Consider the following 17036-nt stretch of genomic DNA (forward strand, 5'->3'; position numbering starts at 1 on the left):
GGTCTTGCAGGCTCCAGAGAGTTTAGGAAGAGGCATAATTTCCAGACCAGTATCATTCAATTGGAAATCTTGGGCAAAACACTTCCCCACTGATCTTTTGGGGAGTCGCATCCTCATTTAGGAAACCTTAAAACCTTCAAAGTGATTTTCATTCAATTGCAAGATCTGGGCCTGATATTGATAAATATCTAGGCCTGGGGACATTGGCTTTCTTTTCAACTGGGAACTTCAGTCTCAGATTTCCTATTAAAGGGCAATTTTAAACTCATTTCTTTGCAGAATGTCTAAAGCTGGACTATGCCTTGCCTTGGCATAGCTGCCTGTCAGGACTCCTGCCCATTGTGAAGAGACCCTCTTCTCAGGGAATAACCTTGTTATTTCTCTGCCAGGACCTTGCCACTGAGAAAGTCAGTCTCCTAGCAAAGCTGACTTCTGCAATGCCAATAAACTTCCCTTTGCAACAAACAGATTTCGGGTTCATGAATTCTTTCACGAAGGACCTGTGCCTCTGACCAAAAGGGGATTCCCACAACTCTTTATTCTGCCACTAGAATACCATCAATATCGTATCCCAAAGCTCTCTGTTCCTTTTTTGTTCCTTCCCAAGTGATACCTAGGCTGAGCAGTATACTTCAAAAGGCATGACAAGACACAAAAACAGAGAGTCAAAATGAAGAGTGATTTTTGAACAAAACACAACAAGTTAAAAATAAAGTTCAATTTTGGAACAAATACATAAAAAAATCATAGGGAAGATTTTTCTGTTTTTATCCAGGTCACTCCACTACTTTTGTGTCATTAACACTGTAGATTTTTGCCATAACATCCTTTATTCTAATACTGTATTCAATGGAAGATAGTCTACAATTATACTAGAAGGAAAAAGTATTAGATGTCAGTTGTGTCAATAACAGTGTTACCATTCTGTCCACTACCGCCAATGAAATATTTAAAATAAAACAAAAGCATATTTTTTTAGGTGAGGCAAAGGAAGATAGGAAACTTTACTTTCATCATATGGAAAAGCAAAACTAAAGAATGTTAGGAACTATCTAAGGTTTATGGTTTGAAAATAACAGTGTAAAATTTAAAAAAATTCCTCAATTTTGTTTAGCTATTTTAAGCTATTAAAATATCAATTTAAGATAATTACCTTACTGTATAGTCAGTGTGTTGACAGTACAAATATCAAATATTAAAAGAGTTTTAAAAGAGTTATTTTACCTTTACTAGATGTGGTGCATCTTGCCTGTTGAGCTGATAATGCGGTAGCTGGTCCCTACAGGCTATCCAGGAGTGTTTTAATACTTGTTCAGCAGTATACCGTTGATGTGGGTCGACGTGAAGCATGTGGGATAGCAAATCCTAAATAAAAGTGAAAAAAAAATTTAGTTAAATCAAATATGAAATAAAAGATATTTCATATTTTGCTTAGATAGAAATATCTGTAATTTTATAATTTCTCTTTGGACATCAGCTCAGTAGAATATCACATATTGAAAATAGTAAAATGGTAAAAGAGACAATTTCCAAAAATATACCAATTTTGACTATTCCCATTAACTAGGAAAATCCATATGTGTGAAGTTGCAATGTAGTAAGGAAGAAGCATGGAAATAAGTTTTCAGAAAATGGCAATAAAGCAGCAATTACCTACCCTGAAACATAGAAAGTAGTCAAGAAGAAAGGAACTATAGAACTATACGATTACTATGACTCTAAAAGTAAATGCCTAAACCATTTGGGGATAAGGGAGAAGAAGTGTTCCATGTGGCTAATTTAGATTACAAGTGGATATTACAGTATGAAACACTTAAGAAAGCAATAAAAGCAAATATCTCAATCTAATATCTATTCTCCTTATCACCCTGTTATAATGTTTGAACTACTGCAGTGCTAAGTTCTTCTCTTATAACTATTGTGAATGCTCTTGAACTCACATTAATGGATTAGACATGTTAGTCTATAATCTTTCATATGTATATTACATGGACATCACATCAACTATGATTACCTATAATTTCGATGTGACAGTAAAATGTATATGAGTATGTATACATATGTTATACATACACCCAATGTATAGTCCATAAACTGTGATTCCATAAACTTGGGAAACTCCCAGTGTGGAATCCTCCAATTCATCAACAATTTATGTGTGGTTTACAAGATTTTATCCAGATGTTCCCGATTCCAGGCAAAGCCTATATCAACACTAAGCCATGTGGACTTTCATAACGTGTGGCAAGGGTGCTAGACACCCTTTTACCCAAATTAACTAATCAGAGATATCTTCAGATACAAAAAGAAAGCATTTCTTTGGTCATTGGAAGGAGAGGCCCAAACATACCCGGTCAGACATCAGCTCCCATCTCCCAGCATGTGCCTGACCTTTGCCAGCCAGAAATAGTAAAGCCAGAAAAAGTAATAGTTAAATAGCAAAAGACCCAAGTCTTTTCACTGGATGGACTAAAAAGGAAGTAACCATTACTGACCAATGATCAGCAATGTTGTCTGCTTCCTGTGGGTCCCGTCACTTCCTGGCACTTCTTGAAGCTGGAACCTAGGTTCTGACCTTAATTGCCCTACAGATCCCTGGGAATCATGTGACAGTCCTGCAATTTGGGCCTAATACCTGACCCATTCCATCTTAAAGTCTTTTTGAGAGATCTTCACCTGATCCAATTCAATACAATTTTTAAAACCCCATAAACTCTTCTCAGATTAAAAATGAATTAGCTTTTCAAGTTATGGTATATTCCCTCTCTTCCCCATTGCTTTTTTCTTGGTGGTGGGGTATCCGGTATCAATTAGATTTAACAGAAAACTGTGATAATAACAAAATGTAAAATGTAGGAAGAACAGAATAATTGTGGAAAGACACCAAGACACCCAGGCAAAAGCAGCAATGCAAAAGAAAAAATGAAAACAGAATATGACATATAACAGAAATGAATGTAGAATATGACATATAATGGAATCAAATGCAAATTATCAAAATTGATTTTCACTGAATCACTATCATTAGAAAAATTCCCTCTGATCATGGACTACTTAAACCTTTAAATCAAGCATATATAAAATAAAAAAACAAATTCCACACCTCAAGCTTGCTGCTATTTACACTTGACCAGTTGCTTTTTTCTCTATATTTGTGGGAGACAAAGGCAAAGGAGAAGGAAAAAGGTTCAAGAGAGAACCCAGAAGGCAGGCAGATTTTTGAAAAATTGAGACCATAGTGCTTGACTATGACCTTTACTCTTTCTTTCAGAAAATATCCATTAGGGCCAGTTAGATAAAAAAAGTATTTACAGTCACAAAAAGTGAAGAAAGAAAATGTGGCAAAGATTAACAGTTTGGTTTCAGCACAGTCCTGAAGATGGCATACTAATATTTTAGAAAGTTAGAGCTAAAAGAAAATTTAGGGACAATTTAATCTTACACCCTCATTTGACAAATGGGAAAACTCAAGTCCAGAGAAGGAGAGAAACTTTACAAGATGATATATTTAGATGGTAAAAATCATGATCATATATCTCAAGTCTCAACTCCTAGTCCTGTCCTTTTTTCATTATATATTGGTTTACAGAAATGGGAAATCTATTCTGGTTCACATTAGCCCTGAGTCACCTGGATCCTAAAGGACCCCAAGGTGACAAAATCCAGCTGCTCTTAAGCTTCTGACTGTAAGTTTGAGGGCAAGATTATCAAGAAAGGGTTAGAAAGGACCCTGTCAGTCATTTAAACCATTCTTTAGATGAAGAAACAGAAGTTTTCTGCCAGTCTCTTCTCCTTCACTCACTTCCCATAATGAGGTAGTCTTATTCATTACCAAGGAATGATGTCAGAAAATATTTGTGGACTGCCTGATGTTAAGTGACTTAAACATAGTCTATTCATTATACCACTATACGTCAAGATAGATCTCGATGGTTTCAATGTATCTGTAACAGTAACAGATCCCTGAGCCTAACTACAAATTGGAGACCGAAATTTTTGTAGGTCAGAATGAAAATAAAAAGTCCCAAATCTAAGAAGAACCAGTCAGGAACAAACCAATGCCTCAGGGAAGAGCAGTTGCACGTGCAGTCAAATTGCAGAATTTTCCTTACTACCCTAAAAGTAGTCTTATGGTTCTAACCATTGGCATACAAGATATTTTCATTCAAATGTCTGTCACTGACATAATACTCATTAAACTCGATAAGCAATGGTAAACACTCATTGTTCTCTGTTTAAAGGCACTGATCATTTTGTACTTAATCAGAAAGTACTACCATGGGCCCTAGGGTTTTGCACAGGAAACAGTACTTGGTGTTACTGAGAGAAGAAACTAACAATTAATGAAGGAAGGAAATAATTACTTTCAAATCAAAATGTCTAGGTGTCTAGGATTAATGTACTTTTATCAGTGTCCCACAGGAGCCTTGGGTGGGAGACAATGAACAGTCATAAAACCTAGTCAATTAATATCTGGAAATAAGGATTGATTTTTCAACAGCAAAGGTTTCTCCTGAGATGTGGAACAAAAAATAACTAATAAATAGTGCCATCCTGGTAACTCTTACATGATTCTATGGTCAATATTTGTTCACTTGGAAAGGTTTGAATAGAATGCTCTTTACTTTGTGATAAATGGCTTCACAGGAGAAATTTAATATAAAGTTTTATAACTTTCTTCTCAGAATTCACAGTATTTTATATGGAACCTCAATAATCTTATAATTCTTCAGCATTTCTTTCAAATAAGAGGTAAGTTTTCCTTGACAGTGGCAAGATGAAGACAGATAACAAATAAAAGTGTCATGAGCTTAATATTCACTGAATTTTCATAATAGCTGAGATTAGAGGGAAATGAGCTCATTCAAGGGTCACAAAACAAAATCTGTGACCTCCATATGAATATTTTTAAGTTTTACAGAGGGATCTTGGCAGATCTGATTAAGAAAAAGAAAGGACATAAAATTGTGCCACTATAAGAAGATAATCAATGGGGAAGCCATTTGGAAGATCCATTAAGGGAAAAAAAAACATTACTAACTCGGTCATTAAACTTAATTCAACATGATTCTCAGAACTTTGTTATTCTTATATTCAATAAAAGTCAAGTAAACCCCAAGTATTTAGGCTGAATGTAAATTAGCATCACCTTGGCTACACTGCTCAAAGTACTGAAAGAAGTATAATCTTATTTGCAAACAGGTACGATCAACTGGGAATTTAATCAATTAGGGTCCTAACACTTCTACTGCCTAATGCTAATAATTCTTTGACTTATTTATCATTATTCCAATTAGTGACGATTCATATGAGGACAGTATTTTTTAATTTTCACAAGGGCCATACAATTCTAGATTTTGGCACTTGGGAACTAGGTGGAAATATTTTCACAGATTGACCATTTAAGCAAGACACTATGCCTTGATTGCAGATAAAAGTACATGATCATTCTTCATAAATAGAAATCTAACATTAAAACTCTAATTAATAAATTTTCTAAGCTAGCTTCCCAACTGGGCTTACTGAGAATCAAATTCAGAAGAAGAATACAGTATTCAGTAGAACCTGTTGAATGCTAGGGTTTTTGTAAACTCTAGGAGTTCTTCATAGCAATCTATAAATGGTCAAGCAACAGGGACAATGCCAGAATAAGGCTTGTGAAAGTCTCTAATATATTCAAATTGCACACTATAGAAACTAACTAGGACAATGTAAAAAGCTTTGCTTTGTTTCAGTCTTTTACTACTTGGCTATCAAAGTTGAAAATGTCTCAATGAGAAAAAAAAAATTGGAACAAACTTTTAAAACTTGACTAACTTTGACTCCGTTAATTTAGTCATTCAGACAAGGAAATGGACTGACATTTACCTTTCTTCTCATCTGTGAAAAAGAGCACCAGGTACAAATGAAAATATAAACCAGACTTCAGGAAAGGATTAAAGTGCTTAGGAAAAATATGTCCCAACACTTTTGAAGTATCATTTTCATACAGTTGATGGACTCATTGTAAACTATACTCCCATGATGACTATTGGTAGACGATATTTTATTATGTATGTAATTGAAATAATAAGTATGTTTTTTTTTTTTTTAATCTTGTAAAACTCCTTCAGAATAGGGACCATTTCCTTCTTGGTGTCTGTATGTCAAGCATAGCGCTTGGTGCCCGGGAGGTGCTACAAATACAAAAAATTAAACAGTTTCTACTTTCAATGTCCCTATCTTCTAATGGGGGAGAAAATAAGTGCACATAAAATATATACAGCATAAATATAAGATGAATGCAAACTTAAACAAAGTTACTGGGACTAACAATTCTAGCAGGTGAGGGGAATGAGAAAAGACCATGCAGAAGGTGGTGCCTGAATTAATCCAATTAATCCAATCCGATCAACATGAGGACACTATATTTGAATTTTCCCTAGGGCTGTACAATTCCAGGTTTTGGCATTTGGGAACAAGGAGGAAATATTTTCACACAGACTGACCATTTAAGCAAGACACTATGCCTTGATTTCAGGTAAAAATACACGATCATTCTTCATGAATAATACACTTAAATAAAGTTTCTAAGCTAGCTTCCCAACTGGGCTGACCACTCCTGCACTCCTGAATTCAACAGATTATACTGGATACCAAATTCTTCTTCTGAGTTTAAAGAAGAGGAGACACTTAAAGAGCCACATTCTATGAGATAGAAGTATGGAAGAAGAGCATTCCAGGAAAAAGAGGGGAAATAATAAGAGGGAAAACAAGAAGTAACTGAGAGGGGTTCCTCTGGAAGGAAAAGAGAGGCTATTTTGTCTGGATGGTAGAATGTGGCAAGGATAATAATGTTCAATGAGGCTAAAATGCTAGGTCAGAGACAGATAGTATGAAACTTTAAAGGTTAAAGGGAGTTCGTATTTTATCCAAGAATCGACGATACTGTCAATTAGGCCGACTGTATTGACTTGCATTTCTTCTGGATTAATACTGTTATTTTCATCCATTCTTCTGATTTCATGTTTTCCCTCCCTGACTTTAAGTAGTAAGCTGCTCTGGGACTGGGGAGAAGAAATCAACAGCAATTAATCATGCAGGTCCAAGTGGTGCTCTGGTCATTCCTGCATGCGTCATCCACTCCACATTACTTTGTGGTTATGGCAGTTCCGGTCCAGAACTTCTCTCAATTTCTTAAGTCAGAAAACCTGTCAATTGTTACAGCTCTTATAGTCTACTCTAAATGGTCACTATTCCTTTACTCTCCCCAAAACATGTCATCTTGTCAGAAAATCAGTTTCCATCTGTGCTCAAGTATGTTGTATAAAGCATTCTAGATCATTTGGAAAAATTCATGAAGAATTCTCTTCTCAGAGGTAGATGATAAAAGCTGCTTAAGTGACTACAAGAGCATGGTGAAAAGAAATACTATTCTATGTTACTCTATGTAAAATCACTTAAATCTGCTTGGAGATAAAAAGTTGAAGGCTGGAGAGCTGTATCTTTTTTTATTCACCCAATAAAAACTTGGTGAATATCTAGCATTTATGAAACAATCATTTCTTTAAAAAGAGATTTTCTTTATTCTGTTTGGAGAAACCCTAGTCGTCTTGGGATGGGTGAGAGTGGTGGGCCTTTTACAGTGTTCCCTCCCTCCCCTGCTTCTTTCAGGAAGGGAGGGGAAATGTTGCTTAGAGAAAAGATCTGGAAGCATCTTTCATAACAGAGAAGTCCCAGCAATAATTTTCTAAGCTAAAGTATCTACATACTATCTTTCAAGTTCATCATTTATAGCCTTCCTCACTTCCTTGCCATAACATCAACAAAAAAATCTAAAAGGAAATAGTGATGAAACTTAGATTTTTTAAAAAAGAAAAAAAATGGTATCTGACTAGTTACTTCCCACTCAAACCAGTAATATAATAAATCTAGATTCTACTGATAAATGGGCATGTATATTTTTAAAAAATAAATCAACACTAGAAAAAACAACTAAGTAGGAACAGTAAGAACTGAATAAAGAACAACTGATTGGTTTAAGATTGGAAAGGGAGTAAGACAAGGATTTATATTGTCCCATTATTTAACTTATATGCAGAATCCATCACACAAAATACCAGGCTGGATAAATCAAAAGCGAGAATCAGGGTTGCTGAGAGAAATATCTCAGATATGCAGGTGATGCAATTCTGCTGGCAGAAAGAGAAGAGGAATTAAGAAGCCTCTTGACAAGGGTGAAAGAGGGTAGAGTAAACAATGGCCTGAAGCTCAACACTAAAACAATTAAGACCTTGGCAACTGGTTCTATTACTTCTGGGAGAAGAGAAGGAAGCAGTGTTAGATTTTATATTCTGCTGCTCAAAGATGGGATGGTGCCCGCAGCCATGAAATTAAAGACATCTGCATCTTGGGAGGAAAGCTCTGACCAATCTGGACAACAGACTAAAAAGCAGAGACATCACCCTGCCAACAAAGGTCTATAAAGTCAAAGCTATGGTTCTGCCAGTTGCAATGTTTGGCTGTGAGAATTGGACTACAAGGAAAGCTGAGTGAACCGATCCTTTCAAATGATGGTGCTGGAGAAGACTTTTGAGAGTCCCTTGCACAGTAAGGAGATCAAATCACTCAATACTTACAGAAATTAATTTATGCTCACTGGAAAGTCAAATACTGAATCTGAAGCTTAAATGCTTTGGCCACATAATGAGAAAACAAGACTCACTTAGGTAGAGAAAGACTGAAAACAAGAGGAAAAAGGGATAGCAGAGGATGAGATGGATAGAGTGTGCCATGGGAGCAACAAATATGAGCTTAGACAGACTTCCAGAGACAGCAGAGGAAAAGGGCCTGGCGTGCTATGATCCATGGAGTTATGAAGAGTCAGATTTGACTCAACAATGACCACTGAGGCTAATAGAAGGAGCCAGGATGTGGGAAAATATCAATCCTATTTCCAAATGAGTTTTTCCCCAAGTTGATCTATCTTGCTAATTACACTTGGCTTAGTTAGTATTGAAATCTGGTTACATTCCAGGAATAGATAGGATTTGGTTAATGGAGGACATAACCCAGAACTATGGCAGGGCAAAGTCAGCTTGGAATTAAGTGTAATTATTGATAATCCCCACATGGTTAATTGAATTATATGCATTCAATACTGAAATACAGGCAGAGAAAACATCAGATGCTCTGGAAATCCCTACTCTGCTAATCTAATTTAACAAACTGAGTTAGTTTTCTATAAACATTTGATTCCACAAACATTTATTTGGTACCTACTAGGGGCAAGGCCTTGGTTATGCAAAGACAACGAAATGTCCCGGGAGCTTAGCTTCAACCAGAGGGCTCCAACTCCTACAACATGACAGTTGCCTGCTAATAGAGGGTTAGTGCTAATAGGGATTAGTAAAGGCTACATGGAGAAAGAACACATGTGAGCAGGCTCATGGAGAAAGTTAACTACAAAGAAGCAGGGTCAACAAGGGGTATTTGCAAGAGATAGCGAGCATGTCTGTCCAAAGGTCCAGAAGTGACAGATGGGATACCTAGTTTAGGGAAAGGCTATAGGCCAGTTTGGCTTCAATGGAGGTAGGAGACAGATTTTGGAGGCACTCAAGTTTCAGTGTGAGACATTTATATTTTATCCTGGAGGCAAACAAGGAGCCACTAAAGATTTCTGAGCAGGGAAATGATATGGCAACATCTGTCTTGGAAATATTAATTTGGCAGGTATGGGAAGTCTATATAGAGAGGTTAAGAGCCTAGAATTAGAAAGAAGTAGGAGGTTCCCAAAACAATCCAGGTGAAAGGAAATGAAGACAGCCTCAGAAGAGAGAAGGGAGAATATCTGGGAGGTGTTGTATGCCTTGGCCAAAGCTGGGACATGGAAGGGTGAGAGATAGCAAGAAGTCCTGGAAGGCTCTTAGACTGCAAGCTTCAGGGAACAGGAGGCTACTGTTGCCTTCTGTAATAATTGGGAAGGTAGAAGGTGAGGAGAGGATTTAGAAGAAAGACAATGAGATGTTTGATGAATTTGAGTTATTTATTAAACACCTAGTTTGAGATATTTGAAAGGCAATTGGAAATGGGAGATTGGTGATCAACACAGAGCTTGGGGCATTATAAGGTAGAATTCAGAATGTGAGCATAAAGATGGAAATGAACTAAAGTCCATGGAAATTGAGGATGTTTAGAGGGTGGAAGAGCCCTCAAAGGGGACTGGGAAGGAGTGGTCAAAGAAGTAGGAAGGGACCCGGGAAAGGGAAAGGGACTATTTTTCATTTGTATTTGTATCCTCAATGCTTAGTACAGTGGTACAGTGCTGGACACAGCACTTAATGAATGCTCATTCGGATATCCATTCATTTAAACAGTCCACACAATACATTTGCAGGCCTTAAGAATATTATAAAAAAAAACATATTTTTACCTTTGCCGTGTCTGAAACAGTGTCCCAGTTGCCACCGCTTAGAGAGAATTTTCCACTACCTATCCGTAACAATATTTCTTCAGGAGTATCATTGGGACCATTAGCAAAAGGAGTATATCTATTAAAACACACACACACACACACACACACACACAAAGAACACATTTTTTAGAAGCCAATAAAAGATTACATACATAATAAATCTAAGATGACTAGATGACTTCAGGAAAATCTTCAGATTATCTTCCTAATACTCAATTTGGTACTATCCACATCTCTTTTTCTATCACAATTAACCAAACCCAACATCAGATCCATTACTAAAATATTCTGCACACCGTTTTTGTGGTACTTGTTGTTGCTCAGTCATTTCAGTCATGTCTACCTCTCCATGACTCCATTTGAGGTTTTCTTCGCCGAGATATAAGAGTGGTTTGCCATTTCCCTCTCCTTACTAAATGCCTGCTGTACTGTCAAGTTAATAAGAATATTTAACCTGTACCTAGGAGAGCTAACTCATTTTGTACTCACCAATCTAACTTTCAGTATAGAACTCTTAGCTTAAAACCAAACCAGAAGACAATGCTAATATTGTAATTTTTCCCCAGGAACTTACTACCAAGTCACATATTGCTGACCAGAATAAAAGGTGCATTTTGCATATATTCAGTGATGTGTAAGATTTGATAAATGGATTCTCATCCAAGTAAAACATTTTAATGATAATTTGTGACAGTCACTATTTAAATTTAGAATTAAACTGTATTAGAAACTGAAAAACAAGCTCTCTCAATTCAGTAGCTTTTTGCCCACGCCTTTCAAAGGAAACATTATAAGAGATTGCACGCCTCAAGGTGGAAGCTATTTTTTACGTATGAATTGAAGGCATAATACACAGGGCAGCTAGGTGGTACAGTGGGTAGAGCTCCATCCCTGAAGTCAGGAGGACCTGAATTTAAATCTGGCCTCAGACATTTAACACATCTTAGCTGTGTGACCCTGAGCAAGTCATTTAACCCCAATTGCCTCAGGGGAAAAAAAGATATGATACATACCCAGAGGAACAGAAAATTGCACACAGATTTGGGATTACTTGAATTTTAAGATCTCATAAATTAGTACTTTCATTTTTTTGGAGAGGTAGAATGAATAGACAGTTGACCCTAGTGTTAAGAAGATCTGGATTTAAGGTTCAACTCTGTCCCATCCTGGTTGTGTGACCCTAGGCAGGTCACTTACCCTCTTGGTGCCTCAGGCAGCTCTCTAAGGAGGTAAATTGCAGAGAAGAGGCTTATCTACATTGGAAAACTGAGCAAAAAATTGCTACATCAATGAAATCCCCAATCTTCTCAATCCCTCCCCTCCATCCATTCAATTCTTTGGAAGTTGTATTTCATAGGGAAAAGGAACAACAAATGAGTATAATACTGTGTGAGCAGATGGTAATCCATCCACTGTTGGCATTTGATAAAGCTGATTTATGTTAAAAAAAAAAAGATGGGGGAGAAGATTTTCTGTAATTAGTGTTAAAAGATCTAATTAACTGATGTTCCATCTAATATCAGTCAATTATAGACAAATAAGTTTAAACCTAGAATTTTTGCCCAATCATGGAGTAGATAATATGTTTAAATCTAACAAGCTAGAAATAGTATTCTAGGGATGGAAAACTTGAATGCTGATTCCTCATTCTGAATAGTTTGTCTTGGCACGGAGTCTAATATGCAGTCTTTAACTAACGTGACTATTAAATTTATTGATTAGCATTTTACTGATGTTTGTATAAAGATTTTTATACAAATATACAATGATCTTATGGGACATCTACTATATCTTTAGCATTATATTCCAAATATACTTTTTCACACAAGCCACCTTTCAATATATCATTTTGCTATTCACCTCTCTTTATACATTACAAATCTTGTGAGTTCCTCCATTAGACTCAGAGGTCCTCCAGGGCAGGGGCTGTCTTGCCTTTCTTTTTATCCAGCATCTGGCACATAGTACAGTTTAATAAATGCTTGTTGACTGACTAAATTAGTGGTTATTTCCCCAGCAAAGATTGCTCAGAACAAACTTGACAGCAAGCAATAGTGTTTTCCCTTCTAAACACATCTACTCAAAAGAAGATTCATTGTTAAGGGCCACAAGACAACTGTGTTATCAGGTGCATATTGCCGATGTTAACATCAGCAATTGTTATCATACTTCAAATATTTCAGGCATTTTATTAAGCTCTTTTGAGGCAGGCACAGGTCTCAGTTGAAACTGATAGAAGTTATTTGCTGATCTTATCAAGTATTCCTTCTGTATTATTAAGAGTCATATTTCATTTCTAGCCCTTAATGATGACTCAGTAGCAGTAAACTGGTTAACTTCGTGCTTACACACGCCACTTAATTTCTTATCCAATATTATTTTACAAAGTTTTAAAAAGACTACTACATCAAATTAAAATTAAATCCTAATAAGAATGCTAATTTGAAAATGTCTTTTTGTTCAAAGGTTGAAATTTTTGGCTTGATGAAAGTATCAGGAAATGACTATAAATGGACAAGTTACCTCAATATAGCTCTCTAATCAATAAGTTCTATTAGGACGCGGTATTCATTTCAATGTTGAAAGACAAAGAGCATAATCTTTGACAAATGAAAACCATACTTTTCCTCAGGACTATTTTCATCCCTCAAAATAATAGTGACTAAGGCCTGAATGTTTCTTACCCGGCCAGCATCGTGTAAAACAGGACACCCAAACTCCAAATATCACAAGCAGCATCATAACCTTGCCTCATGAGAACCTAAGAAACACAAATTTGAGGCACAGAGAAACAACATCACTATTAGCTGTGGATTTGAAATTCAATACATTCGAGTATTATTCTACCCCCAAATTAAGTTGAATGGCTTCCTAAATCAGATTCTCAAAGATATTAACGATCCAGAAGAGCCTGAGGAGGATGCAGAGTTGCTTGGTTAGACTGGTCTAGGCAAGTTCCTCAATTTCTGAAAGCCTTAGCCTCCTCCTCGCTTAAGTGATCTCTCATCCCAGGTAAGGTATAAAAACTCTGTGATGACAGTCTTTAAAGAGTTAAGGCCTTTTCAATTTTGGGTATTCACTGAATGTTGTTTCAGGACTGTGTGTGTGTGTGTGTGTGTGTGTGTACACTCACTGTGTGTGTCTATACTTCCTTAAGGGCTAAAGGGGGAGGATGTAAAACCAAAAAAGGGGGTATAAGACATGACCCTGCCTGAGGGAGCTGAGGTAGACCTACTTATGCAAGGTTAAACAATATAAAGAGTCAAAAAATAAGGGAAGGCAATGCAAGAAATGTCACAAGACTGCATAAGATCAGTATAAAAGCGTGAAGGAATTTGGTTTACATTTTGCAACAATTTCTTGAAAAAAAAAAGTCTATTTAGGTCACAAAAATAGAGTGGGTTAACTGTGAATGTCTTAGATAATCTGTCACAATTTTTTGAAATTGGAGACAATGTTAATTCAATCAAATAATAACCAAATAGCATATTAAATTGCATGGCTCCTATGAAATGAATATAAATTTAAAAGTGTGTGAGAAAAAAACAAACAAACCGAGGAAATGAAATAGTCATATTCTTTTCATTAAGAAAAATTAGTCCACTGTTAAAGCCTCTAGGCACATGGACAAAATAGAAACATTATTAATGCATTAAACCAGAATTGCATAACGGCATAAAGTTTTCATAAAAAGACTAAAAAATCATATTTGGCTTTGACAGTTGCCAGACATGAGTAAGTATATAGCTAATAAGTAATCCAAGAAGAAAGAGTTTTTTTTCAGCCAGAGAATTCAAAAACAAAAAGCAAAAATGAGTAGCTGAAGAGGCTTTCAACTTGCATAATCGACTCCCACAAATTATATAAATGGGGCTCTCAAGATCCAGATAAGGAAGCTCTGGTAAATACCCTTCCTATCAGTCCTATCACCCCTCACTTATCTGAAGAAAGAAATTAAGAATGATACAGATTAAGGCACACAGAGTACACTGTAATCATATTAGGACTGTTAAAAGGTTAGAAGAGGATCTGGTCTATAATGGAGGCAATGGAGAAATATGAATAATAAAAGCTCTCATTTGCTTAAGGTTTTGCCAAGTGTTTCAACATACATCTTCTCATTTGGTCCTTACAACAATAACCCTGTGAAACAAGGGTCATTATTAACCCCACTTTATAGATGAGGAAACTGAGGTTCAAAGAGATTTAGGGACCTGTCTGGTTATAAAGTATCTCAGGTAGGATATGAATTCAAGTTTTCCTCCTCTGAGCACAGAACTCTATCCCCTATTAAGTCTTTCCAATCAAGTTCTTTCCTTGACGTAGTATTTTCAGATTTACAAAGTGTTTTCTTCACAGCAACCTGGTGAATTCTTACTATTTTATAGCTTAAGGGAGAAGTGAGGCACAGAAAGGCCAAATGACTTGTTCAGAAGTGAAGCCCAACCTCGGGGCATTCAGTTCTGCATCCTGCCATGCTGTTTCCTCACTGCCGTCATGTTTTCCCTCGACCCTTTCCTAGCTTGCTGGACAGAAGGAGGGGAATCAGAAGGTCACCAGTGGGTTCTGTAACCCCCAGCATTTCCTTCATCTCACTCACATACAGAAGAGAGGTTTACATCATCTCTTTGTTAGGGTCAAGAAGTTCAAACTTTGTTGGACATTAAGAAAGAAGGGCTATGAAATTTAGCTCAACAATTATTTACGGAGGACCTCTTGGACAATGTGGAACAGAAAAGGAGCTTGGAAAGCAGCACCCTCTGCTCTGTCTGTGCTCCCATTCATCAGGGAACAAGCTAAATGGACAAGGTGAGAGATTGAGGATGCGGAAACCAGGCTCTAGTAGCACTGCTGCTGCCACCCCTCTGCTCTAGCACCTCTCATTCCTGCTGTCCCTATCCACCAGACAAGGAAAAAGTTTCAGGGCATGGCCCGGTGAGGCAAACAGTGGTTAGGGTTTAATTCTAGGTAACCTGCAATAGATGCATATGGATATACTCAACAAACTACCCCGCTACTTCTTTTCCCATTCTCCTTCCTAAGGTGTGAGAGGAAATGAAGACAGTCATTCATATGTGAAAATCTTTATTTGGGAGGTAAAATTCCTTTGTGACAGAGTGCTAACTTTTGCGTTTACTTTTTTAAATCAAAAGTTAAACTGGGGGTTTGGACATCTGGGTTCCAATTCCAAGTCTGCTACTGTAAGACTAGGAGGGCAATTCATTTAAACTTTCGGGTCCTCAATTTCCTCTTCTGTTAAAAAAAAAGGGAAGATGAAACTGCTAACATTCTAACATTCTGTGATTCTAGAAAATTGAAGAACTCATAATACATCCATAGTATAGTTGGTTTAGAAGACTGGAGATTTGTACTAGAAGATAACAGTATCTTTTCAGATTGATAAAATAAGATTAAAAACAATTCTTACTGCATGTTATCTACTATAAATTGATCACATATGTTCAATTAATAGAAAAGAACAAAAAGCAGAAAGTGAACAAAATGCATCTCACCACCAAACACCATTTTATCACATGGCAAATTTGGAATTATAAAATAAAATATGATTTGAAGGCTACCTCAGGTGCTACGAAGTTGGCAGTATAGCATGGAGTTAAGAGAAGTCCATTTTCTCCTCGAAGTTGTTTAGCAAACCCAAAATCACAGATCCTAATAGAATCAGCATTAGTCGAGTCATCCATATATAAAATATTACTAGGCTTAAGGTCCCGATGAACCACCTTGAAAAGATAACAAAAGACACTTTAAATATTAGCTTCTAATAAATGCATGCAAAAAAATTCATTTTAAGTGCTTTGAAAATTTAGAATTTCCCCATTTAAAAAACTTCTGAATTTCTTTTGATTATGTGTGACTCTTTCTCCTAGCTGTCTCATCAAAACTGAATTATCTATAAGGTACCACAATTTACTAAGAGCTCTAAACTCTTTATACCATGCTATATACATCAATTCCTGGCCTCTTCTGGCTAGCTCTGTTCTTAGAATATCATCCTTTGTCTTCTTTGTTTGGGCTACTGCTTAACCATTCTACTACAACAACTCACACCTTAAATCACAATTTAGGTGATGGCTTATGAAATGAAAATGTTTGAAAAACCACTTCTTTAGTGATATGCAATATTTAAAAGAGTAAAAAAAACTATTGAACTGTATTTTGTGCAGATATGTGTGTGTGTGTGTGTGTGTGTGTGTGTGTGTAGTTTATGAGAAAAAACCTAATTTGACATCCATTATAGATTAAAAAAAAAAGAACCTCATCCAAGAAAAGGCAGATTTCTGCTTACAAGAATCAACTCTAGGTTACTCACAAGTGAATTATTCATAGAAACTCAGAAATTCTTGTCTGCTATCAAATTAATATAGTCCTAGGCTCAGGAGGGAGTAAGGTCTGGCAATAGAAAGGATGACTATGTATTTCTGTAGGTATGGTTCTTCTGACTATTTCTAAGTTAGGTTTTTAAAAAAATTAGCCATCTGTATCAGACAATTTTAGAGCTAGAAGAGGCCTTGGATGTCTTCTAGTTCAATTCCCCTCATGTTACAGATGGAAATAAGAGAGT

General features: G+C 36.4%; 1 protein-coding gene across 1 annotated transcript in view; it reads right to left on the reverse strand.

The window, feature by feature from the left end:
* RPS6KA6 (ribosomal protein S6 kinase A6) overlaps positions 1-17036 on the reverse strand; it is a 103895-nt gene that overhangs the window by 13430 nt on the left and 73429 nt on the right. Inside the window, exons 18-21 of the mRNA XM_031944913.1 lie at positions 16033-16194; positions 13138-13214; positions 10412-10529; positions 1225-1365 (exon numbers count right to left, since the gene is read on the reverse strand). Coding sequence (XP_031800773.1) covers positions 1225-1365; positions 10412-10529; positions 13138-13214; positions 16033-16194 — 498 coding nt within the window. The remainder of the gene's footprint in view (positions 1-1224; positions 1366-10411; positions 10530-13137; positions 13215-16032; positions 16195-17036) is intronic.

This window comes from Sarcophilus harrisii, chromosome X (assembly GCF_902635505.1).
Source record: "Sarcophilus harrisii chromosome X, mSarHar1.11, whole genome shotgun sequence".
In the NCBI taxonomy this organism is placed as follows: domain Eukaryota; kingdom Metazoa; phylum Chordata; class Mammalia; order Dasyuromorphia; family Dasyuridae; genus Sarcophilus; species Sarcophilus harrisii.